Genomic DNA, 25,139 nt, shown 5'->3' with positions numbered 1-25,139 from the left:
GTTATTTTTTGGGTGAACTCCTTTAATCCATGTGTTTAACACCAGCACACAGATTATTTTTAAATTCATTCATAGATCATCATCTCCTGACTATTCCTTTTTTCTTTACTCCTTGTATTTTTAATCTGATGTAAACACAGGAGAAAGTGACGGTGATGAGCACCATCAACCCCACCAAGGACCTGCTGACGGACATGGTGGGGGGCCAGAGGCTCCCCGAGGACCAGCGCAAGAAAGTCCTGACGCTCAAAGACCTCATCGACGGGACGCTGATGCTGGACCCGGCCAAACGCATCAGCATCAACCAGGCCCTGCAGCACGCCTTCATCCAGGAGAAGATCTGATCCACAACAACACACAAACACACACACACGAAGACCCTTCTAGAGCAGACTCTCTCCAAGAACCAGGGGCCGGTTGCACCACCTCACACTAAGTTCATACGTAGCCTAGTTATAGCTTAAATGGCTTAAAAAAAAAACATTTAGACCAGGAAAGTATCTGTCATTTTTAGATTTATTTGGCTATTTTTAGAATTTTTTTGCAAATTCTTTAAATATATTTTTATTAATTAGAAAAAAAAAGTTTTCAAATGTCAAAACAAAAATCTTTTGAAAATAGCAGATCTACAAGCTCACAACGTGTCATATTGCGACTCATTGTGAGCTTGTAATTTTTTTTTGTTCCAGGGCCCCCCAGAAGCAAAGATTAGAGTTATATATATATATATGTTCAAAGATTTCCGCTGAATAGCCAAATAAATCTAAAATGACAGAGATGCGTCCCCGGATTGAAGGGGTTAAGCTATAACTAGGCTAAGTTTGAACTTAGTGTGAGGTTTGGTGCAACCGGCTCCAGAACCTGAACCTCCAGACCAGCTCTGCTCAACCGAGGAAAACTTTCACAATAAGGCAGCCAACAACAACAACAACAACAACACAACAACACACACAGACTTCTGTTTGAGAATGTTATGGATTTTATTTCTCATTTTTGAATCTTGTTTTATTGTAAATAGGCCATCGAAATAAGTAGCCATCGGAAAACTCTTTTTGTGTGCGTGATAATCGTCGTGAAAACTTGGCCCATTCCCCCTCCTCCCCCCCACCCACCAACCCCTCAACGACGCAGTTATGGACTTTTTTTCTATTTAAACTGGCATTGAAGTGACTAATGTTATAAAGAAAAGAAGGAAAGAAGAATTCCTGTAAATATGTCTATTATTATTGCATAATTAATGATGAGTGTCAGTTTAGCGGTTTTTCATCGTAGTTGCAAATATCTAAATATGGGCACGTCTGTTCTTTCCTCCCCGTCTCCTTTTTGTTTCGGATGATCACATTGCTCATGGTGGGGCGAAGCATGCTTCTGAACGTGCACCTTTCTGTGTGCTTTAGAACACTGTGGTGCCGGCCTGTGTAAATGCTCTGTATGTGCATCAATGTCCCCCCCCCCCCCCCCCCTTTATAGTCTCTATGCACAGCAGATATATTGGAAAGAAATTGAGCCTCTTCCTTAAAGGGATCAAAATGACCTTATTTTTCCTCCTATGGATTAGTCACCCCATGAAGACTTGAATTCATGGATATTGTTTTATTTTTGTCTCATTCCTAAGCCAATAATTTGATGACCGGCAGCGGTTCCGGTAGGAAAGAGTTTCCTTTGTCTATACTACCAGAACCTCGACCTACCGGTCCGCTGGGCATCAAATTATTGTCTTAGGAATGAGACAAAAAGAAGAAAATATCCATGAATTCAAGTCTCAATGGGACGACTAATCCATAGAAAATTATATTTTTTGGGGGGTGAACTGTCCCTTATTCTTCCTTCACATGAGTTAACAATGATACTAATGAAGGCTCTGTTCCATTCTGGTCAGACAGAGTCAGGGTGCTGATACTGTGCATGTTGGCTCACTGGAAACACTCCAGCTACACCATTGGGTTTCAAAGTGTCTTTTAGGGTGTTCTAAATGGCCCCTTAAGAGTCTGTAACTCTTGAGAGTGTACGAATGGACCCTTTTTCGTTCTATTTGTACTCTGTTTTGGTGGTCCGTGAAATTAATAAGTTTGAGAACCACTGTGCTACACTAAACGGGACAGAACCTTTCATTAGAATCACTGGTAACACCTGTTAAAGGAGAATTTTGGACTAAAGTTTTCTTACCTTTTCTATGACGTTATATCTTAGGATGAATGGTACAGTAGAACATTTTCATAACTCCACCCCTGAGCCACCACAGCTTAAAAGGTGCGCGGATAGGCCTTAGGTTAGATCACATATTTTAATAGCTTTTTTTTGTTCATAGTGCTCTGTCACTATGAACGTCAGATCTCATCAAAAAAATAATAAAAAAAAGCTATTAAAATATGTGATCTAACCTAAGGCCTATCCGCGCACCTTTTAAGCTGTGGTGGCTCAGGGGTGGAGTTATGAAATGTTTCTACTGTACCATTCGTCCTAAGATATAACGTCATAGAAAAGGTAAGAAAACTTTAGTCCAAAATTCTCCTTTAAGGAAGGGAAGACCAATTTCTTTCCAATATGGCCGCTGTGCATATGGAGCCCATTCCCAGGCATCAGCCCCTGAGCTAAAGGAAGGAATAGACCCATAACTTATTGCTGTACTTCCCCTTTACAGAATCTCCATTTCTTTTGAAGGCGGGTAGCAGTTTTCTTTTCTGTTGGTGAACAGATCAACACTTTAACCCCGTCGGTCGGTCGGTCGGTCTCTCTCTCCAGTCTCTCCCCCACCTCCGGTCTTTTGGCTCTTTAGGTCCCGGCTCTTTTAGGCTCTCAGATTTAAGTGCCTCCCCTTACGAGCCTAGTTTGTTCCACCAACCAACGGCAGCCTGTCGAAGCCACATCTGTATCTGTCCTCCACCAAACCCATGTATGGCGGCCCGTTGACGCTACCATCTGTATCTGTCCTCTCCTCACGCGCTGTACATATTCAATTGTTAGCATTGTTCCATGTTTCTTTTCTTTTTTCTTTTTTCCATTTAAGTGGTAAAAAAAATGTGATTTCAATAAAGACTTAGTTGTGAAATGAAGCTGGTAAAAGGAGCACCTTCAGTGTAACACAACTTTTAGTAATAAAAAAAAAAGCATTTAATATTCTATTCCCAGTGTTTGATTTGTTTAAGATAAATAATGAAAATCGCTGATCTACAGGTCGCTCGCAATGCGTCGGGCATGCCTCGATGTACAAGCCAATGTCATCGCGGCCTTAGCTTGTACATCTGCTATTTTCAGTTTGTGAAATGGGACATTCTGCATATTTGAGTACTTCTACTTTGATACTATAATCTTATTTTGATGCCAATAGACCCCTCAACAGACGACGTCACACTGATAAGAACCAGAATGCGCGCGCAGGCCGGCACCAAATGAACCCCATTCTGTCATGTCTCACTAGGACGCGCCTCACTAGCCAACACACAAGAGGAGGTTGAATGAACTGAAACCAGCAGAACCCCTGAAACTATATGTTGGGATTTGATTGCATGAAACGATCACCTTTGCGTCCAGTCTCAATGTTGGTAAACAAATAATTGGTCTATTATACTTATGCATGTTTTTACTCCAGCACAATTTAGACAACAGGATTTTTACTTTTCTGAGCACTTCTTCCTCCACTGCCTCCTTTGTCACAAGCTCTCATTAGTGATACAATTATTGTACAATTATACATGGATTAACCCATTCCATCTGGGAACGCATCTGTGTCACTTAAGATTTCATTGGATATTTAAAAATAGCAGATATACAGAGTGCCGCACTACGAGCTTGTAGATCTGCTATACCCGTAAGGGTCCATTTGGTTTCATTTTACGCTCTCAAGAGTTAAAGATCTATAAGGGTCCATTTGGTTACCAACTCTCCATTTTGCTGGGGACCACCTGGAACCTCCCCTCAAAGACCACTGGTGGAGAACCACTGGATTAGAGCATCCGTGCACCTGTGGCCCTTGACTGGGTGTGACTAGTAATCTCATGGCGGACCCCTGCTGTTTTGTAGGTTTGGTGCGGATTGAAGAAACGGAGCCCCTATGGCCCCCTTGAGGCCCCAGGGGGGCACGTGTGGCCCCTGGTGTCACTATCGTCATCATGTCAGACCCCTGAACAGTGTTTGAGCCAAGTCTGGTGCGGCTGATCGGACCTGGAGCAATTTTAACAGGAGAATAAGAGGAAAACTATAAGGCTTAAGAACCTGTATGGATTGGTCTCTACTGCTCCCTTGTGGTGAATAAGCAAATTGCCACTTTGCCAGCTGAGCTGACATATATTGATTGATTGATTGTTTATTTGATTGATTGAATACTTTATTAACAGTTTAAACATAACATCTAGTACACGAGTCAGTCAGAGTAACGTCAGTAGTAAAGTAAAAGTACTCATTCTAGTACCACTGCTTATTTAATTCAAGCACAAATAAAACAGTGGTGGAAATTTTTGATTAATTCGATAAGTAAGAAAGTAGAAATACTCTTTTACTCTTTTAAAGTAAAGGTCCGGAATTAAAAATGTACCAAAAGTAGAAAGTACTCATTATGCAGCAGCAGAATGTCCCATTTCACATGTTTTCAAATGTATAAAATGTATAGAAATCTTTTGAAAATAGCAGATCTACAAGCTCACAAGGTGTCATATTGCGACGCATTGTGAGCTTGTAGATCAGCTATTTTCAAATGTTTACGGCTGAAGTGTTTACAGTAATAATAATCCAAATCTACAAAGTAACTAGTAATTAAAGTTTTGTAATAATATTGGCCTCTGAGATGTAGTGAAGTAGAAGTAAAAGTATTGAAAACTGGAAATACTTCAGTACATTCAAAATACCTCAATATTGTACTTAAGTACAGTAGGCCTACTCGAGTAAACGTTTAGTTACTTTACACCACTGCAAAATACGAACACAAGTTAAAATGTTTTTGATTGCACTGTAGCTTTAAGACACACACAAACCTCGCGAGAATCTCGCAGGATGTCTGACCGTTGATGACGTAGCCTCGGTCCCAGCCTCGCTCATCTGCGAAGAGAAGAGTTGATGACGCCACTGACTGCCAGCGTTGCCATGTCTGCTTATTATAAGCGACTTTGGGCTTGTTTTTCTGTAAAGTTGCTTGTCTAAATATTGGTAGTTTTTTTTTTTTTTTTTGGGTCTTGTTTCTAAAGTGTAGTTGTTTATTTGGGTTTGTTTCTAAAGTGTAGTTGTTTATTTGGGTTTGTTTCTAAAGTGTAGTTGTTTATTTGGGTTTGTTTCTAAAGTGTAGTTGTTTATTTGGGTTTGTTTCTAAAGTGTAGTTGTTTATTTGGGCTTGCTTCACAATTTGAACATTATTTTAACCAGTGGTTCTCAAATATTTACGCGTCAAGGGCCCCCAAATGTAGGCTATACGTATTTGTCCACGGACCCCCATCCGAAAATGTTTCGTGCCAGGGAGCCCCGCATACCAGATTTGTGTTGTTAGAAAAAAAGATAGTCCAAATATTCCACATTTTATTGCAAGATTTCTTTTTAAATAGCAGATCTACAAGTTGTGAGCTTGTAGATCTGCTATTTTCAATGTATACAGGTTTAAAGTGCTCATAATAATAATAATAATAATAGTAAACTTTATTTTTATAGCAACTTTCATGACATGAATGCAGCTCAAATTGCTTCCTTTACAGTGCAAAGAAATACAAAATAAAATAAAGCAGAAGTGCTTTACAGAAAAAGCAACAGCAACTCAACAACAAAGCAGAAAGAATAGCAAGAGCAAAAAACAACATTAAAACAATTTAAAGGCAGTGAATCATGGCCTAATTAATATATAGTTGCTTCTTTTGGGCTTGTTTTCCTAGACTTGGTTACTTGCTTATTTCTCTCACGAGAGACTGGCAACCCTAATGACAGCTTAATGGCCGCCATTGGCCTCAGGAGGAAAATAATAAAAGGTACTTTTATGCTTTTCTAAGGATTCCGAGAGATTAAAAATGACAAACAGCGACGTTTCTGTGACGCGGGGTTTAAGTTGTTGAATTGTTTAACACCTAAAAAAAACATGTATTATTTTGACTCTTATTTCCGTTAGTAGAAAAAAAACAAAACAAAAACAAAACAGAAAAATCGCCCAAAACCTTCGCAATAAAAGCACGACGTTTTGCGCGCTTTTTATTGACGCTTTGTTGACGCCGTTATCTAATCTTTATCTGCTTATTTAATTGACCTTTTACACTGGTTAACCTTTCACATGATTATAACTCACGATCACAGGGGTTTTATGTGGAATATAACGCGCTAATGTTAGCATTGTGTTAAACATTAGCGACCTGCGTTCTACAGACAGGCCTCTGCGTGGAAGAGCTTTTATTTTACAATCCTCTCTAAATGTGAGCTTTTATTTTACAATCCTCTCTTTAGGAGCTTTTATTTTACAAAATGTCACCATAGTAACCCAGCTGATGATACATTTAGTTACAGGCCTGCAATAAAGTGTTTTATTTTTACGTGACATTTAGGTGCTCCTCCTTGCCATTCCATTGTGGTCTTGCTTTTCATTTTGAACACAACTGGTCTTTTTTTTAGCCTTCATTTTGACCCAACTGGTCTATTTTAGCCTTCATTTTGACCCAACTGGTCTATTTTAGCCTTCATTTTGACCCAACTGGTCTATTTTAGCCTTCATTTTGACCCAACTGGTCTATATTAGCCTTCATTTTGACCCAACTGGTCTATTTTAGCCTTCATTTTGACCCAACTGGTCTATATTAGCCTTCATTTTGACCCACGTGGTCTATATTAGCCTTCATTTTGACCCAACTGGTCTATTTTAGCCTTCATTTTGAACCACGTGGTCTATATTAGCCTTCATTTTGACCCAACTGGTCTATTTTAGCCTTCATTTTGAACCACGTGGTCTATATTAGCCTTCATTTTGAACCCAACTGGTCTTTTTTTAACCTTCATTTTGAACCCAACTGGTCTTTATTTTTAACCTTCATTTTTAAACCCAAGTGGTCTTTTTAGACCCAACTGGCCTTTTTTTTGCCTTCATTTTGAACCAAACTGCAATGACAGATGAGATGATTTACTTTAGACTAAGTTACTGTTGATGATGATCAGGGATCAGGGGTCATCACATCATGCTGGCTGGTGGTGGTGGAGGACATTTATTGTTCTTACATTCATTGTAAAAAATAAAAAATGTTTTTACAAAACGAGCGGACATTAACCCATGAAGACCGGGAACACATCTGTGTCATTTTAAGATTTCTTTGAGCTATTCAAAAATAGCAGATCTACAAGCTCATAACCGCGCTATGAGCGTGGGTGGTCGGTGGACAAATATATATCAAAAAAACCTTCCAGGGACCTCCCCATAATCAACGATTTTTGATAGAAATGTTGTTTGCAGTTTGCACACATTTTCCACGATTCTTCTGAAAATAGATCTGCAAGCTCATAGCGTCGCTGTGAGCTTGTTTATCTGCTATTTTTTGAATAGCCAAAGGAATCTAAAAATGACACACAGATGCCCCCTCAGCCAAAAGTACACCTTGCGTATGTCACTGATCACATGACCTCAATCAATTATCCAGTTCTAGGCAACATAGAAGGGGGGGCGGGGTACTTTTTTCTTATTTCCACACAACAGCTGTAAGGTGTATTAACCCATTAAGACCTGAGGCCGCTTCTAAACATTTTCTAAATCCTAACAGTTTTTCGGGAAAAAATGTAAAAAAATAATTTTCACGATTTTTCAAAAATAGCAGATCTACAAGCTCGTAGCGCGGCACTCGGTGCCGCGCTATGAGCTCGTAGATCTGCTATTTTTGAATAGCCTAAAGAAATCTAAAAGTGACACAGATACGTTCCAGGTATCAATGGGTTAAAGACAGTTCAATGTTCTTGACCGCTGCCGTCTGTGTCTGGCCTCGTCCCAGGGAAGCAGTGAACCAACATGGCCCACGTGGCGAGTCACGGGAAGCTGCTGCTGCAGCGTCTGCACCAGCAGCGCGAGGAGGACTTCATGTGCGACATCACCGTGGCGGTCAAGGACGTGGAGTTCCGCGCGCACCGCAACGTGCTGGCCGCCTTCAGCGTGTACTTCAGCTCCCAGACCGACCGGGGCCAGCTGGTCATGAGCCTGGACCCCGACAAGGTCAGCCGCTACGCCCTGGAGAAGCTTCTGGAGTTCGTCTACACCGGAGAGATGATGAGCCTCGCCGGGTGAGAAAATCGGGAGGATGTGTTTGTTCGTAGGGGGTTGTAACGATCAGGGCTGGATTAGCCATTGGGCCGCGTGGGGCCGTGGCCCAGCAGGGGTCCTTGGCTCTCAGGGGCCCCTTCGGGAACTGGGCCGCGCTGCCATCGACAATTTACTAAAATTTAATGTATAGGTTAATCAAATTTGAAATGTGTGGTGTGGCCCCTCCTCTGTATTTACAGCATTGATTCTCGTTGGGTTTGAGGCTCTTGACAAGGCCCTTCAAGGCCCCCCCAGGCTGGGGGTCCCTGCTGGGGACCCCTCAAAGTGGGCCCTTTGAGGACCACACCCCCCCAAAAAAATTGTGGGGGGGGCCCCAAAATTGGCGGCCCAGGGGCCCGTGCGGGGGTTAATCCGTCCCTGTAACGATACATCAATGCATCAAATTTAAAGGTTTCATGACATTCATTTTATTTATTTTTTATGACCAACATTACACCCCAAAAAAAGGAACTTTGAACAATCAGTGGATTTTCTGTGGTCTAGGGTTTTCTGAATAATTAGGCTAAAAGAAGTGCTGATTGTCCCCTGGATTTTGACGTCATAGTCCATTAATCCCGCCCCCTCTCCTACCCTATCGTTTCCTTTTGGAGGGGGCGGAGCAGAGGCGGTTATTGACAGACAAAATCCCTCAACAGCGACACCTGAAGGCAAAGTTTAATTTTTTCATTGCAGTTGAGAAGGCTTCAGAACACAGATGGAAAAAAAACGGCCATGGCTCACTGGAGTGGATCTTTCTGTTAAAACATTTTAATACACGTTTGAAGGACCATGATAAAGACTTTTATATGTTGTAAAACTGAATGTCATGAAACCTTTAAGCCAAATACAGCTAAATACATATCATTTTGGGGGTCCTTGACATGAAGAAGTTCAAGAACCACTGAAGTAGGGGCTTTAATTTACACACAAAAAAACACTAAATGTAAAATCACAGAGATAGGAGGTTTTCTGCCTTGACAGCGACAATATAAACATTTAGTAATTTCTCTGAAGTGTATTAATTCAGTAGTTTGATCTCCATGTGTCCACGTTGTTGTTTGTTTCAGTAACAAATTGTCCACGGTGCGCAGTGCAGCCGTGTTCCTCGGGATGTCAGAGGCCACGCGGTATCTGGAAGAAAACCCCCGACACACAGAGCCCAGCGACACGTCTAAGTCTGAGCCGGGTGAGAGGATGCAACTATCACACTATGCCTGATCGCTAATTATTTGAGATGATCTCAATTATTTGAGATAATCGTCAGAGTCGTATCCATGTTGAAACATGTTCATTTTCAAACATTTTCCAAAAATGGCAGACATGGCTGATCTACTAGCTTAAACGTGACGCGTTGTAAGCTTGTAGATCAGCTATTTCTGCTATTTTTAGATTTTTATACTTAAGTTATTTGTCATATCTGCCCTGTGCAATATTATTTTAGGAATTAGGAATTTATTTGTATTTATTATGTTCCAATGCCAAAAACACAATGAAATGGTGTGACAATTAATCGTCTTAAAGGTTCTATGACATTCATTTTCACTTTTTTTTCCAATATTTTTTTTGGGGGGTTTTATGACCTCAATTACACCCAAAAAAACTGAACTTTGAACATGCAGTGGATTTTCTGTGGTCTGGGGTTTTCTGAATAATTAGGCTGAAAAGTAATCCGAGATTGGCCCTTGGATAGTGAAGTCACAGGCCATTAATCCCGCCCACGCCCCTCCTCGCCCCTCCCCTCCCCTATCCTTTCCTTTGGGGGGGCGGAGCAGAGGTGATGATTGACAGGCAGAATCCCTCAACAGCGACACCCGCAGGCAAAGATTTCTTTTTTCATTGCAGTTGAAAAGGCTTTAGAAATGTGAGAGAAAAACACCTGCAATGGCTCACTGGAGTGGAATTTTCAGTTAAAACTTTTTATACACGTTTGCATGGATTAAAGTTCTCAGTCACCATGACTGATTTCAGTCATTTGGATTCGATAGAAGCCAGCATGTTTTCTATGGAAGCATGTTGCGCAGTGAAAATAGCCGATCTACAAGCTCGCATTGAGAGCTTGTAGAATAGGCTATTTTTGATTATTATTTTGAAAGATCAGAGCATTTGAAGTGGTCAAACTAGCAATATGTTCAGAAGCATATTCCATAAAACCCTAATATCTCAGATATTTCATAAAAGCAAAGGCTAAAGCCTCAGTCTGTGATTTTTTTTCAAGGCAGAAACAATATTACTAAAACCTAATTTTACATAATGTGTTCATTGTTTAACAAACAGCGCTACTGTGGGGGGCTCCTTTCACACTGTTTCACAAATGTTATAATAGGACTTGGCCATACAATTTTTTTTCAGTCGTGAGATTTTATTTTGCTTTAATCCATGCGTTTGAAGGACCATGACAAAGACTTAATGTGTTGTAAAACTGAACGTCATGAAACCTTTAAACTTAAATGTGTAACGGTGACACAGCCCAGGGTGTGGAGTCTGTCCCCGACAGTCCCGCCGTCGCTTCCTCCACGACGGACCAAGAGAAGCGCCGAGCGCCGGACGGAACGGCGGACGAGGAGACGCCTGCGGTGGCCGAGGAAGAGGAGGAGGCGCAGCAAATGGAGGAGGGATTCGTGAGCGACGAAGATTATAACCCTTCACCTGGTGGCGGGGGCGTCGTCGGGAGAGGGCGGGGCAGGAAGAGAGGCAGGAAACCCAAGGTATCGGCCGGCGCCGGCATCGCCGAACTCGCGCCCGCTACGCAGTCCCCCCGCAGAGGAAGAGGAAGAGGTTAGGCCTGTCACAGTTATTAGTTATTAGCCTGATCGCAATTATTTGAGATTATCGAAATTATTTGAGATAATCGTTTTCCATGTAGAAAAATGTTCATCCATTTTCAAACCTTTTCCAAAAATAGCAGAGCTACATCTAGATCTTTGTGACGTGTTGTAAGGCAAGCTTGTAGATCGGCTATTTTCACTTTTTCAATTTTTAGTATAATATTATTAATATTATATTAATATTATATTAGTATAATATTATGTCAGTAATTTCTTCGTATGTTTAAAGGATCTACATCATGAATTTAAAAAAATATTTGATATTTAATATCATATGGTGTATGTCCCTCAAACCTTTTTCAAAAGGTTTGAGCCTAAATCATCACTCAGATATACTCATCCCAAGTCAATTGTCTCTGGCTTATACAGCACTTTCAGCTGCAATACCAAAACGTCCTCTTGGGCAGGGGGGGGCTACTGAGCAATTCTGTCTGGCCAGCATCAATGCAATGGCAATGCAAGTGATGTCACTTGCATTGCCATTCTGAAATGGCCTGTTCAGACACGCCCATTCTGAAAATCTCTGAAATGAGAATGAATGACTGAATGTTAAAAAAATATATTTTTTGGGGTACAAGAGACACTGGGGAGCCCAAAAAATACCCCCCCCCCCCCAAAAAAAAAATGGAATTCATGGTGTGGCCCCTTTAAGATATTTGTCATATCTGCCTTGTGCAATTTGTGATTTATGAAAACCTAAAAACTAAACAGAAATGAAAGTTGTATTCATTCAATGACATCGTTAATCGCTAATCGTTGATTATTTTGTGTGACAGTTAATCATCAACTTTAATTTGTAATGTCGTCACAGGAAGGGGGAGAGGAAGAGGACGAGGACGAGGCGTAACCAGACAGGAAGAGCTGCCGGCGGAGGAGGAGGAGGAGAACGTTGCAGAGGAAGCCGCGGATGATGACGACGCCGCCGCCACAGGAGAGCGCGACGACTCCTCCTCCACGCAGAGCCCCCTCGCCAAACGAGCCAGACAGAGCAGCGGAGAGGGGAAGAGAGGGAGGGGCAGGGGCAGGGGCAGGGGGCGGGGGCGAGGAAGAGGAAGAGGACGGGGCAGAGGATCGGCGGCGGGCAGAGTCGAAGAAGAAGAAGAAACCGAGGAGGGAGAGGAGGAAGCAGGAGGGGAGGGAGGAGACGTAGCAGGTAGGGATGCAAATTATCGATTAATTCATTCATTGATAACCTTATCGATCGATTAACCGATTCATTGATAATGGGCGTTTTTTAGGACCGAAACCGAAAATGAGTGCAGAAACATAATTGCCTTGATGTATATATAACATTAACGAGCATCAACGAGCGTCAGCTGGACACAGACACACACACACACACACACCTGCCCTCTGCAGTGCTCTATGAGTCTGTCTCATTTCTCTCCAAAAGCCCTTGAATATGATGGAATATGATTAAGGATTACTGTGATTATGGTAAACTCACATTTCATATCACACACACACACCATACCTGTAACTTTCACCAGCCCCCCAAAAAAAGTTTTCCCCAAATCTTTTTCTTTTTTTTCAATGAATTGAAAATCGATAATTTTAATTGAATAAATGATTAACCCGTTAAGACCGGGAATGCATCGGTATCATTTTAAGATTTCTTTGGCTATTAAAAATATTTTTGAAAGATGGTGAAAATGTATTGGTTAACGGTAGTTAATGGATTATAGATTAACTCTTTGACTGCGGACGACGCGTCAAGTGCTACTTTGTCCAGGTGGCCGTTGACGCGTTCGACGCGCTGGACGCGCGTTCATTGTTTAATCTCTGATTGCGCTATGCTGCTTAATATTCAATGTTATTTTCGACTTCACGGACATCTGCATCCGGTTTCATGACCTGGATTCCGTTTCCGGTTTTTGATTATTTTCCCCCAGTCATTTTCGTCCAAAATAGGTAAACAAACGGTTTTTCACACGGTATAACGGACAAACGGACAGGTTCTCTTCTATAATCTATGGTCTGGGTGACGATCAGTCATCGCCGTCGTGTATCACATCGTAATTTTGGCCGATCAAAACAATCTGGGACGACGTCACGTCCGTTTTCATGTTTTTCCCTGTCTAATCTATAGAGAAGGGTGAGAGTAACCCAACGACCTGATCAAGCAGTCATGTGCTGCTCTCTAGTGGCGGATTTGTGCTGGGTCTTTAAATTATGTGTCTTTAAATTATTTTCATGAGAAAAATTCAAAATATAAAAATAAAAAAACACGAAAATTGCTGGCACTGGGGGAGTACTTTATGAAAATACTCTGGCAGTCAAAGAGTTAAGTGTTAACATCCATAGGGGCGCTGGTGGAGAAAGCGGAGAGGAGCAAGAAGAACCGGGACGCGGACGACCCGGACTGGACCACGGAGGAGGAGGTGGAGGCGAAGGGGAAGGAGGGAAGGAGAGGGAGAGGAGGAGCAGGACGGGGGAGAGGGAGAGGGAGAGGTAGGCCTGTCACAATTATTACGTAATCGTCTTAACCCATTAAGACCTGAGGCGATTCTTTAAAAAAATCTAAATCCTAACAGTTTTTTGAAAAAAAAAAAAAAAAAAAATAGCAGATCTACAAGCTCATAGCGCGGCACTCGGTGCCGCGCTATGAGCTTGTAGATCTGCTATTTTTGAATAGCCAAAGAAATCTAAAGTGACACTGATGCGTTCCAGGTCTTAATGGGTTAATCGTAATTATTTGAGATGACCGCATATCATTTTGCATATAATCGTTTCCATGTTGAAAAATGTTCACACATTTAAATCTTTCTAACATTTTCCATACATGGCGGAAATAGCAGATCTACAAGCTTACAACACGTCACCATCAGCTATTTCCACTATTTTTCCTTTTTTTGGAAACATTTTTAAATATGTCATTTCTATATTTAAGGCTATATTTAAGTTATTAGTCATATCTCTGCCCTGTGCATTTTTGGGGCTTTATGAAGCCTAAAAGGCAGCAGAAATTGTATTCATATTCATATGTTCCTGCAGGGTTGATTTTGTTGACTAAAACTGTGACGAAGAATGTTCGTCGACTACCTTTTATCACTGACAAACTGAATGAAAACTAAATAAAAACTAAATAAAAACTAAATAAAAACTAAATAAAAACTAAATAAAAACTAAACAAAAACTAAATAAAAACGAAATAAAAACTAAACGAAAACTAAATATAAACTAATCTATGATGACTAAAACTAAGACTAAATGTATTGACAATTTCATCAACAAATAAACTAGACTAAATGTCAGTGAGGATCTAGTGGAGAAGAGATCCAGTAGAACTGAAAAACAAGTCATTTTATGTTTGTTTGCGCTCGGGTTTTGCGATCTGAAAATAGCAGATCTACAAGCTCACAACGCGTCAAGCTTGTAGATCTGCTATTTTCAGCATGCAACCAAGTGTAAAATCAGCCATTACGACGCCATCAAGGCCCGCAAAAAAAAAACAAAAAGTGGAAAAAGTTAAACAAAAAAATAAGAAAAAAATGAGAACATTTAAAAAATAGATTATTAATATTTTTTTTTTTGGTTGGAACTGAAAAACTGGAGGTATTGTACCCTGAGGTGACGTCAGGGTGCAAATCAGTTTGGCCTGTTTTGAGACCAATTTACAGAAAACCCCAGATTTGCTGTGAAAGCCTGAGTGTTCAAACTGGGGTATTTTTGGGGATAGAAGAGAGGTACAGTAGCCTGGTAAACCCTCCCTTCGGAAATCTCATTTCTATTTGATTCCAGGAGTGAGTCTGGCCTGATAGCCCATTGTGGGGGTTTCTAGTGGAATTACCAACTAACCGAGCCTATCAGCGTCGTCGCACATCGTTCTGTGATTGACAGCGACAGTTGGCCAATCAGGTGGCGAGTTTGAGTGAGCCCAAAACACGAACGGCAGCCATCTTTTTCTTGTCCGCAATATTCTCCGCTATTTTTTTACTTCAAAAAGCTCTCTAACTTCTATTTTGAGGCACGGAATTTACTTATAAGATATCGTTTGAATAGAATTTAGTTGTTTAACTTCATATATGTGGTCAATTAATCATGACAAAGCCTATTTAAAAAATAGGGCAGTGACACCCATGTATCCGAATAAGGCAACCCATTTTGGGCATGGCCGTCTCAAAAGTCCTGTTGCGTCATATTAGACTGGTGAACTGCTGATTGGCTGAAGGGGGAAAATTATCATTGGCTGAAGGGGTTGTCAGTCAACGGTATTACTCCCGCCCAACTCCAGCCCACAGCCAATATTGCAGAATGGGCGATCAGGCCAGACTCACTCCTGGAATCAAATAGAAATGAGATTTCCGGAGGGAGGGTTTACCAGGCTAGAAGAGAGGTAGGGGAGACCAAAAACACACAAAAAAGAAGAAAAATTTTAAATTCATGGTGTAGTCCCTTTATGATATTTAGTCGACTAAAACTAGACTAACAGCAAAACATTTCAGGTGACTAAAATATGACTAAAACTAAATGGAATTTGATTCAAAAGACTATGACTAAAATGAAATAAAAATGTGCTGTCAAAATCAACAATGTTCTTTGGCATAAACACAATGGTTCATGGCACTGACACAGCCCTAGGGCGAGGAGCGTCGGCCAGGAGGACCCGCTCTGTCGGCAGCGGAGACGGAGAGGAAGACGTAGTGGAGGAGGCGGCGGAGGTGGAAGAAGAAGCAGCAGCAGGAGAGGGCGTGGCGCAGGGAGACGGCGAGGAGGTGGCGGCGGCAGCAGCCACCACCGCGGGCGTCGAGGAAGACGGGGAGTGGGAGGAGGATGAAGAGGCAGCGGCGGACGACGACGACGAAGAAGAGTGGAGCGCCATGGATCTGGGCGTGGACCCGGACTGGACGGAGAGGGACGACGGGGGCGGGGACGACGATGATGGGGAGGAGGAGGAGGAGCTGGGGGTGGAGGAGGGGGAGGGGGGGGGCGGGGACGGGGGAGGAGCTGGACGAGAAGGGGAGGGTGAAGAAGGTGCTGCCCTGTGACGTGTGCAGCCGGGTGTTCACAGAGACCTGCAGCCTGAGGAGACACATGAAGATACACAGCGGCATGAAGCCCTTCAAATGCATCTTCTGCTCCAAGACCTTCAGACAGGGAACCCAGCTGAAGACACACCTACGCATACACACAGGTATGACCACACATACACACACACACACACACACACACACACACACACACACACACACACACACACACACACACACACACACACACACATACACACACACACACACATACACATACACATACACACACACACACACATACACACACACATACACACACATACACACACACACACATACACATACACACACACACACACATACACACACACACATACACATACACACACACACACACACACACACACACACATACACACACACACACACACACACACACACACACACACACACACACACACACACACATACACACACACACACATACACACACACACACACATACACACACACACACATACACACACACACACACACACACACACACACACATACACACACACACACACACACACACACACACACACACACACACACACACACATACACATACACACACACACATACACACACACAGGGAACCCAGCTGAAGACACACCTACGCATACACACAGGTATGACCACACATACACACACATACACACACACACACACACACACACACACACACACACACACACACACACACACACACACACACACACACACACACACACACACACACACACGGAATACAGCTGAAGACACACCTACGCATACACACAGGTATGACCACACATACATGCACATAGACACACACACACACACACACACACACACACACACACACACACACACACACACACACACACACACACACACACACAGGGAACCCAGCTGAAGACACACCTACGCATACACACAGGTATGACCACACACACACACACACACACACACACACACACACACACACACACACACACACACACACACACACACACACACACACAGGTAACGACACATAGACAAGTAATCACAATACAGATACCAGTAGAGGAAAAGCTGCCGATACTTCCTAAAATGCTGGTATCGGGTATCGCCGTTCGGATACCACATCATTTATCACATGATGATGTTTCATATTGTTATTGTTTCATATTGTTATTGTTTCATATTGTTATTGTTTCATATGGTTATTGTTTCATATTGTTATTGTTTCATATTGTTATTGTTTCATATTGTTATTGTTTCATATTGTTATTGTTTCATATTGTTAATGCTTCTGCTCCTCACTCCCTGTTGCAGGAGAGAAGCCCTTTGGTTGCTCAGAGTGTGACAAGTGTTTTGCTCAGAAGTGTCAGCTGGTGGCCCATCGTAGGATGTACCACGGTGACGAGAAGCCCTTCACCTGTGAGCGCTGCGGCCTCAAGTTTGCCACCTCCTCCAACTTCAAGATACACATCAGGTACTATATGTCTGCTGTGTTTTGCCCATTCTGGGTTAGACATGGGCATTCTTGTAATCCCATTCTTGTAACTATACCTTTCAGGAAGGGAACCCCTTTTGGGGTTGGTGTTGCTATGTACAGTATATAGCAACATACATTTGTTGTCATTTTTGAATAAATATTTGAAGTTTTTCAGAAAAGGTCAGACCTCAGGTATAAATGGGCTAGATGGAAGTGTATGTATGTATGTATGTATGTATGTATGTATGTATATATGTATATATGTATGTATGTATGTATGTATGTATGTATGTAAGCTGACCACGAGTGGCCTAACAATCGCTGGCATGACAAAAAGCAAAGCCTAACAACTTGCGATTATTGCTCTGTTTCAGCTGTTCTAGGTTTGTCTGTGTGGAGGAGGAGGTGCCATGTGTATCCTTAGGGACCATGAACTATCAACCGAACTATATCTGTTTCCCTGTAAATTAATTGTAATTTGTGGATTCAAATAAATAATTAAAATGTGTGTGTGTGTGCCTGTGTTCCCACAGACTGCACAGCGGCGAGAAGCCCTACGTGTGTGAGACGTGCGGTCAGGCGTTCGCCCAGTCCAGCACGCTCACGTACCACAAGCGGCGGCACACCGGAGAGAAGCCCTACCAGTGTGACACCTGTGGCATGTCCTTCTCCGTCTCCTCTTCGCTCATCACACACGCACGTAAACACACAGGTGAGAGTCACGCACGTAAACACACAGGTGAGAGTCACACACGTAAACACACAGGTTAGAGTCACACACGTAAACACAGGTGAGAGTCACACACGTAAACACACAGGTTAGAGTCACACACGTAAACACACAGGTGAGAGTCACACACGTAAACACACAGGTTAGAGTCACACACGTAAACACACAGGTTAGAGTCACACACGTAAACACACAGGTTAGAGTCACACACGTAAACACAGGTGAGAGTCACACACGTAAACACACAGGTTAGAGTCACACACGTAAACACACAGGTGAGAGTCACACACGTAAACACACAGGTTAGAGTCACACACGTAAACACACAGGTTAGAGTCACACACGTAAACACACAGGTTAGAGTCACACACGTAAACACACAGGTTAGAGTCACACACGTAAACACACAGGTTAGAGTCACACACGTAAACACAGGTTAGAGTCACACACGTAAACACACAGGTTAGAGTCACACACTTAAACACACAGGTGAGAGTCACACACTTAAACACACAGGTTAGAGTCACACACTTAAACACACAGGTGAGAGTCACACACTTAAACACACAGGTTAGAGTCACACACGTAAACACACAGGTTAGAGTCACACACTTAAACACACAGGTGAGAGTCACACACTTAAACACACAGGTTAGAGTCACACACGTAAACACACAGGTTAGAGTCACGCACGTAAACACACAGGTTAGAGTCACACGTAAACACACAGGTTAGAGTCACGCACGTAAACACACAGGTTAGAGTCACACACGTAAACACACAGGTTAGAGTCACACACGTAAACACACAGGTTAGAGTCACGCACGTAAACACACAGGTGAGAGTCACACACGTAAACACACAGGTTAGAGTCACACACGTAAACACACAGGTTAGAGTCACACACGTAAACACACAGGTTAGAGTCACACACTTAAACACACAGGTTAGAGTCACACACTTAAACACACAGGTGAGAGTCACACACGTAAACACACAGGTTAGAGTCACACACGTAAACACACAGGTTAGAGTCACACACGTAAACACACAGGTTAGAGTCACACACTTAAACACACAGGTTAGAGTCACGCACGTAAACACACAGGTGAGAGTCACACACGTAAACACACAGGTTAGAGTCACACACGTAAACACACAGGTTAGAGTCACACACGTAAACACACAGGTTAGAGTCACACACGTAAACACACAGGTTAGAGTCACACACGTAAACACACAGGTTAGAGTCACACACTTAAACACACAGGTGAGAGTCGGCCACCACTGATGGCAGCAGTGTTGATTTTGTCGAAATAAGATAAAATAAATAAAAACTAAGCTACGATAAAAACTAGACTAAGATGTTAGTGAGGGATCTAGTGGAGAAGAGATCCAGTAGAACTAAAAGACAAGTCATTGTATGTTTGGTTGCGCTCGGGTGTTGTGCTCTGAAAATAGCAGATCTACAAGCTCACAACAACGCATCGCAGCGCGTTGTGAGTGTACACTCTGAGAGTGTACACATGGAACCAAATGGACCCTAACGGGTCCATTTGGTTCCATGTGTACACTCTCAGATACATTGATTTCACAATATAAATTGGGGTCCCAGAGATAGAAATGTCATTAACACCTTTACCGCCGGGCCCGTAGTTCTACGGGCCGTTAAATCCAACGGTTAAGCGCCGAGCCCGTAGTCCTACGGGCTGCGGTCTTTTCGCGCATGCGCGGTCCGGGTGCACTTTCGGAATTTTTTTTATCCACTTCCGTTTCCGGTTTGATGACAGGAAATAGAATTATTTGGGATCCGGTTTCGACGATCACGCCCGCTCCCATTCTACAGACGAAACTGAAACTCAATTCTCTTCCTGTAGTTTTTTCTCCTCGCATTTCACTGTTTAACGTAATCCGCTCTAACTACAGTCATGGAAGTCCGTTTGACATGCGGTCTTCACTGGGAGATACAGGGAGATCTCGCGGATGTAAACAGACCGTTCACGGCTCAATCTTAAGGATTTTAACAAGATCTATGGCGACATGAAAAAAACAAAAAAACAACAAAAACACCTTGGCACTGGTGAGTACATTATGAGATTAACCTCTGGCGGTGGATGTGTTAAATGGGGGTCCGTAGCCTAATGCATGTCAAACTGGGGGTCCTTGAAATTAAAATGGTTGAGAATCACTGCTAGAGCCGTAAAAAAACTTCTCTTATGGGGGTCCCCTGGCACAACTTTTCAAATGGGGGTCCACGGGGCTATTAAGTGTCAATTTGGGGGTCCTTGACATGAACAAGTTTGAGAACCACTGCTATAGAAGACATGCGCCGGCTTCTATGGAATCTAAATGACTGAAACATGCAGCGTTGATTTTGACAGCAAAAGTTGATCTAGTTTTAGTCTTTTGAATAAAGACTAAACTTCAGACCTCAGCCTTGTGATACTTACTGTTACCGTACTGTAAGCATAGCTTTGATTTAGTCTGTCTTACCACATACTGTACATACAGTACTACTAGGCCTGTCCCCCACTAAGGATTTGTTTAGTCGAATCTGATTGGCGACTAATTGCCATTAGTCGACTGGCAGTCGACTAAGGACACAAACCCCCCCAAAAAAATAGAAATAAATATTATTTTTTTGCATGATTGGACTGAGATTGTCAGTGGAATCTGATTCGACTTCCAATCTCTCAGTCAAATCATGCAAAAAATATGTTATGCAATAGAGGAACATTCCATTTGGCTGTAGGGGTGCTTAGTGTCTGATTTAACATAATGTTTCTCCCAATAAATCATGATGTGTATCCTATTTTTGGCAAACAATTAGTTAATTAATATAAAAAACTAGGCCAATCTCTCAGTCGGAGAGATTATTATTTTATTTTTTTTTATAATAATTTGACTTAGAGATTGGCAGTCGACTCAGACACCCCTCGACTGATTAGTCGACTATTTGACTGTTAGAGGTCAGGCCTAAGTACTACATGATGCACATACTGTACATGTTCTTGTGTTCCAGGTGAGACGCCGTACAAGTGTTTACATTGTGACACAAGCTTCGCCACGTCTTCTGAGCGGAAGAAACACACCCGCAAGATCCATCCCGGTGAGTTGTTCTAATCAGACGCCAACACTCTAAATCAAAACTAGAGTTGTTCCCACGCACCGCTGTCAGAACGCTGACGCCTAAAACGCCCGTATCGGCCAGTGTGCCAGTCTAGTCTATGCCTCATAATGACATGTCATTTACAGGAATCAATTATTTCGTATTTTGAATGCTTCAGTTGATGTTGCACGACTGTTTTATACGCTTACTGTACTATTTTATACTCCTACTGTACAATTTACATTATTATTTTATCCTCTTACTGTACAATTTACATTATTATTTTATCCTCTTACTGTACAATTTACATTATTATTTTATCCTCTTACTGTACAATTTACATTATTATTTTATACTCTTACTGTACACTTTACATTATTATTTTATCCTCTTACTGTACAATTTACATTATTATTTTACTAACTTGTAGCTGCACTTGAATAATTATTAATGGAATTGTATTTATTCATTTATATTGTGTTTACTGTAATCAGGGGGGAAGTCATTGGAAAAGGAAAATTAAATGAAGTGTGTGTGTGTGTGTGTGTGTGTGTGTGTGTGTGTGTGTGTGTGTGTGTGTGTGTGTGTGTGTGTGTGTGTGTGTGTGTGTGTGTGTGTGTGTGTGTGTGTGTGTGTGTGTGTGTGTGTGTGTGTGTGTGTGTGTGTGTGTGTGTGTGTGTGTGTCAGATGGGAACCCGGGTGTCCAGTGTCTGCTGTGTGGTAACAGGTTTGTGAGCGTGAAGAACATGATGAAGCACCAGGAGAAGGCCCACGCTGACGACCTGAGACACCACAAGGAGAGAGCACAGTCTGGTGAGTGTGTGTGTAGCGTTGGGAGGCATTGGAAAAGCGTCTGCTGCCGACAAATTGTTGTCGGATGGCGTCGTTCCGTTGGGTCGGGACCTCTATCGACCCCGACACAGAGAAACTGAACTTGCTCGGTCGGTCCCGACTAGACTAGAGCCCGCCGTTAGCCCCGGGCTGGTGGAGAATGCTATGTTTGTTTTGGTGCGGGTGAAAAAGCTCCGCTGTTGCCAGATTCTCTGAGGGAAAACGACCAAAAACAAGCCCAAAACAAGCGACCAGTTTCACCACTTGAGCCCCATTATATCAGCTATTTTCAAAAAGAATCTTGAAAGCCAGCCCGAATAAGCAACTACACTTCAGAAACAAGCCCAAACAAACTATGTTACTGCTTATAATAAGCAGACCTGGCAACACCGGCAAGATCTTGCAGGCATTAGCACAACAATGTGCACATCGGCCGACTGCTTGTGATGAACCTAAATGACAACTTTTGCCAACAGACTACCAGGCTGTTGTAGTCTGTTTGGTAGAGAGTCACCTTAAGACCAAGACTATGAGACAGGGGTCTTCAAGGTTTTTCAGTCCAAGGACCCCTTAGCTGAGAGAGAGATGAAACAGAGACCCCCCCCCACTACATATTGTATAAAACTGTGTTGCAGATTAAACCTTTTCATAGATTTCATAGATAGCTTCATAGACTTGTTTGACAGCTCTATCATCAGTATTGATTCATGTTTTTTGTTTGTTTACACGTGATCTTTTCTATTATGGATTCATGTTAATGTGTATTTTCAGACATTTAACCACTTAAACCCTCCATACTTAAAACTAGTAAACTTGACCTTAGGCTCTGTACTTGGTCTGCTCTGTTTTCTTTCTAAACCTCTTAGCTGGAAATAGCCGATCAAATTTTTTTTACCAACTCTATCGCACCACTCACTTCACACTGGGTGTGGTTTGTTTTGTATTGTCCCAGTCAAAACAACTTTAAAAAACGCACCACAGGACTTACTTAATAACTTTTCATTGCAGAGCAAACATTCAGGAAATCCATCTGAAGTGGCAATGAAAGCAAATGCCTCTGTCCACCAACTGTTAAATCCTGTTTTCCTCAGCTATCTTTCCTTTTTTGCCTTTAGAATCCATAGCGTAGCAGTGAACCACACACCCACCGGTTTGTTTACATGGCTGGCTGGCGCCGTGCCGAAACGTGTGTCGCAGGCTATGGGTACAGCCACACATGTCCGTAAAGCGTCCGTCAAGTTGCCGTACGGACGCCGGAAGTCCCATCCACTCCCATGTTAAGTTTAAAACCGGAAGTACCGTTCCGTTTTTTTTTTAACATGGGAGTGGACGGGGCTACCGTCACGTAGCGTACCGTTGCACGCCGTTGTACGGACATGTGTGGCTGTCATTGACGTAATTCTTAGTTGACAGAATTGTTGAAACTTAATATTTATTCTACACATTTTTACAACATTGGAAAACGTAAGAATGTTTGTGTCACGTTTGGCCTCATACAGCAACCATAAATTAAAAATGTTATGTTAAAAAAAAAAAAAGAGTTGGACGCTCTGAAGAGCGTTCCCACACGTGTTCACAGCGCTCCCCCGCAACGGTTGCTATGGGAACGCCGTTCCCAAGCCTGCAACGCCATTTCCACCACTGATTATTATAAAACTTTCTTTATTTTCAATATTCAAATTTGATTTCGGATGAACGTTAACAACCCTAGTGTGCGTGCGTCGTGTCACCTTGTCGCCCCGTTTCCCAACCACAGTGTTCCTCCTGGCGTCCGCCCCGGTGGTCTCCATCGTCCAGAAGAAGCAGGACCACGAGGAGGTCCTGATCTCAGGGCTGGAGCCGCACAACCCCGACCCGGCCACGCCGGGCCACTCCAAGTCCCAGACCGCCACCGTCCAGGTCTTTAAGACGGAGCCCTCCGCCACCGCCATCAGCGCCGCCGGCCACCCGACCACCACGGTGACCCTGGCCTCCGAGACCACCACCACCACCACCACCATCTCCTCAGAGACCTACCACGCCCTGGTGGAGCACCTCAGGCCCTCGTCGCCCGCTCAGAACATCCAGCAGATCGTCATCATCAGGACTGTGGACGACTCGCTGATCAACCAAGCGCAGCAATGATCATTCATTGATATAAAAAGCCCCGGAAACGTGTTATTATATAGGGTCTGCGTCGTCTTAAAGGGTAGGACCACTTTGGTAGAGGTTTGGGTTGTGTAGTTACCTTGCCATGATGTAACTCCAAAGGTGGGCAAGAAATAAAAAATAATTGCTCCATTGATTAGAAATTGATCATTCAAAATATGCTCCTCATTGACTTACATTGTACGGTGAAACAGCTCTCAAAGTCACTCTTCTAGCACATAAATGAACACAAACAAAGTTGATTCAGACAATATAGAACATCACCAAACCCAGTACTGTTTGTTTTTTTAATAAAAATGTCAACTTCCTGTTGATTTTACTATTTGAAGATCTGGATCCGGATCCGCCGATCCAGTCCGGGTTTTCTACTTATTAAAAATGGTAAAATCAACAGGAAGTTGACATTTTTATTAAAAAAAAAAACAGTACTGGGTTTGGTGATGTTCTATATTGTCTGAATCAGCTATGTTTGCGTTCGTTTTTGTGCTAAAAGAGTGACTTTGAGAGCTGTTTTACCGTACAATGTAAGTCAATGAGGAGCATATTTTGAATTATCAATTTCTAATTAATGGAGCAATTATTTTTTATTTCTTGCCCACCTTTGGAGTTACATCATGGCAAGGTAACTACACAACCCAAACCTCTACCAAAGTGGTCTTGCCCTTTAAACCTTTTTAAGACCCGGGGAACACATCGTTTGTGTCGTTTTAAGATTTATTTGGGCTGTTAAAAAGAATTGCAGATCTACGAGCTTGTAGATCGGCATTTTTTGTGCAAATC

General features: G+C 42.5%; 2 protein-coding genes across 2 annotated transcripts in view; both read left to right on the top strand.

Annotated features, from left to right (window-relative positions):
* The window catches only part of prpf4bb (pre-mRNA processing factor 4Bb), a 31,446-nt gene extending 28,331 nt beyond the window's left edge, over positions 1-3,115 (top strand). The window contains exon 18 of the mRNA XM_080417990.1: positions 141-3,115. Coding sequence (XP_080274116.1) covers positions 141-344 — 204 coding nt within the window. The 3' untranslated portion in view covers positions 345-3,115. The remainder of the gene's footprint in view (positions 1-140) is intronic.
* Positions 3,116-5,889: 2,774 nt separating this feature from the next.
* mynn (myoneurin) lies at positions 5,890-24,541 on the top strand. The gene is made up of 12 exons (XM_080418314.1): positions 5,890-5,942; positions 7,932-8,217; positions 9,304-9,422; positions 10,703-11,011; positions 11,873-12,088; positions 15,637-15,961; positions 15,996-16,195; positions 17,379-17,538; positions 18,075-18,253; positions 21,294-21,380; positions 22,068-22,193; positions 23,968-24,541. Exons 2-12 carry the CDS (start codon positions 7,949-7,951, stop codon positions 24,333-24,335), a joined length of 2,358 nt encoding a protein of 785 aa, XP_080274440.1. The 5' UTR covers positions 5,890-5,942; positions 7,932-7,948; the 3' UTR covers positions 24,336-24,541.
* The last annotated feature ends 598 nt before the right edge of the window (positions 24,542-25,139 follow it).

Source organism: Gymnoscopelus braueri, assembly GCF_963280865.1.
Source record: "Gymnoscopelus braueri genome assembly, chromosome: 21".
Taxonomy (NCBI): Eukaryota; Metazoa; Chordata; class Actinopteri; order Myctophiformes; family Myctophidae; genus Gymnoscopelus; species Gymnoscopelus braueri.
The sequence above is the reverse complement of the archived record's forward strand: the minus strand, read 5'-3'. Positions and strand labels throughout refer to the sequence as shown.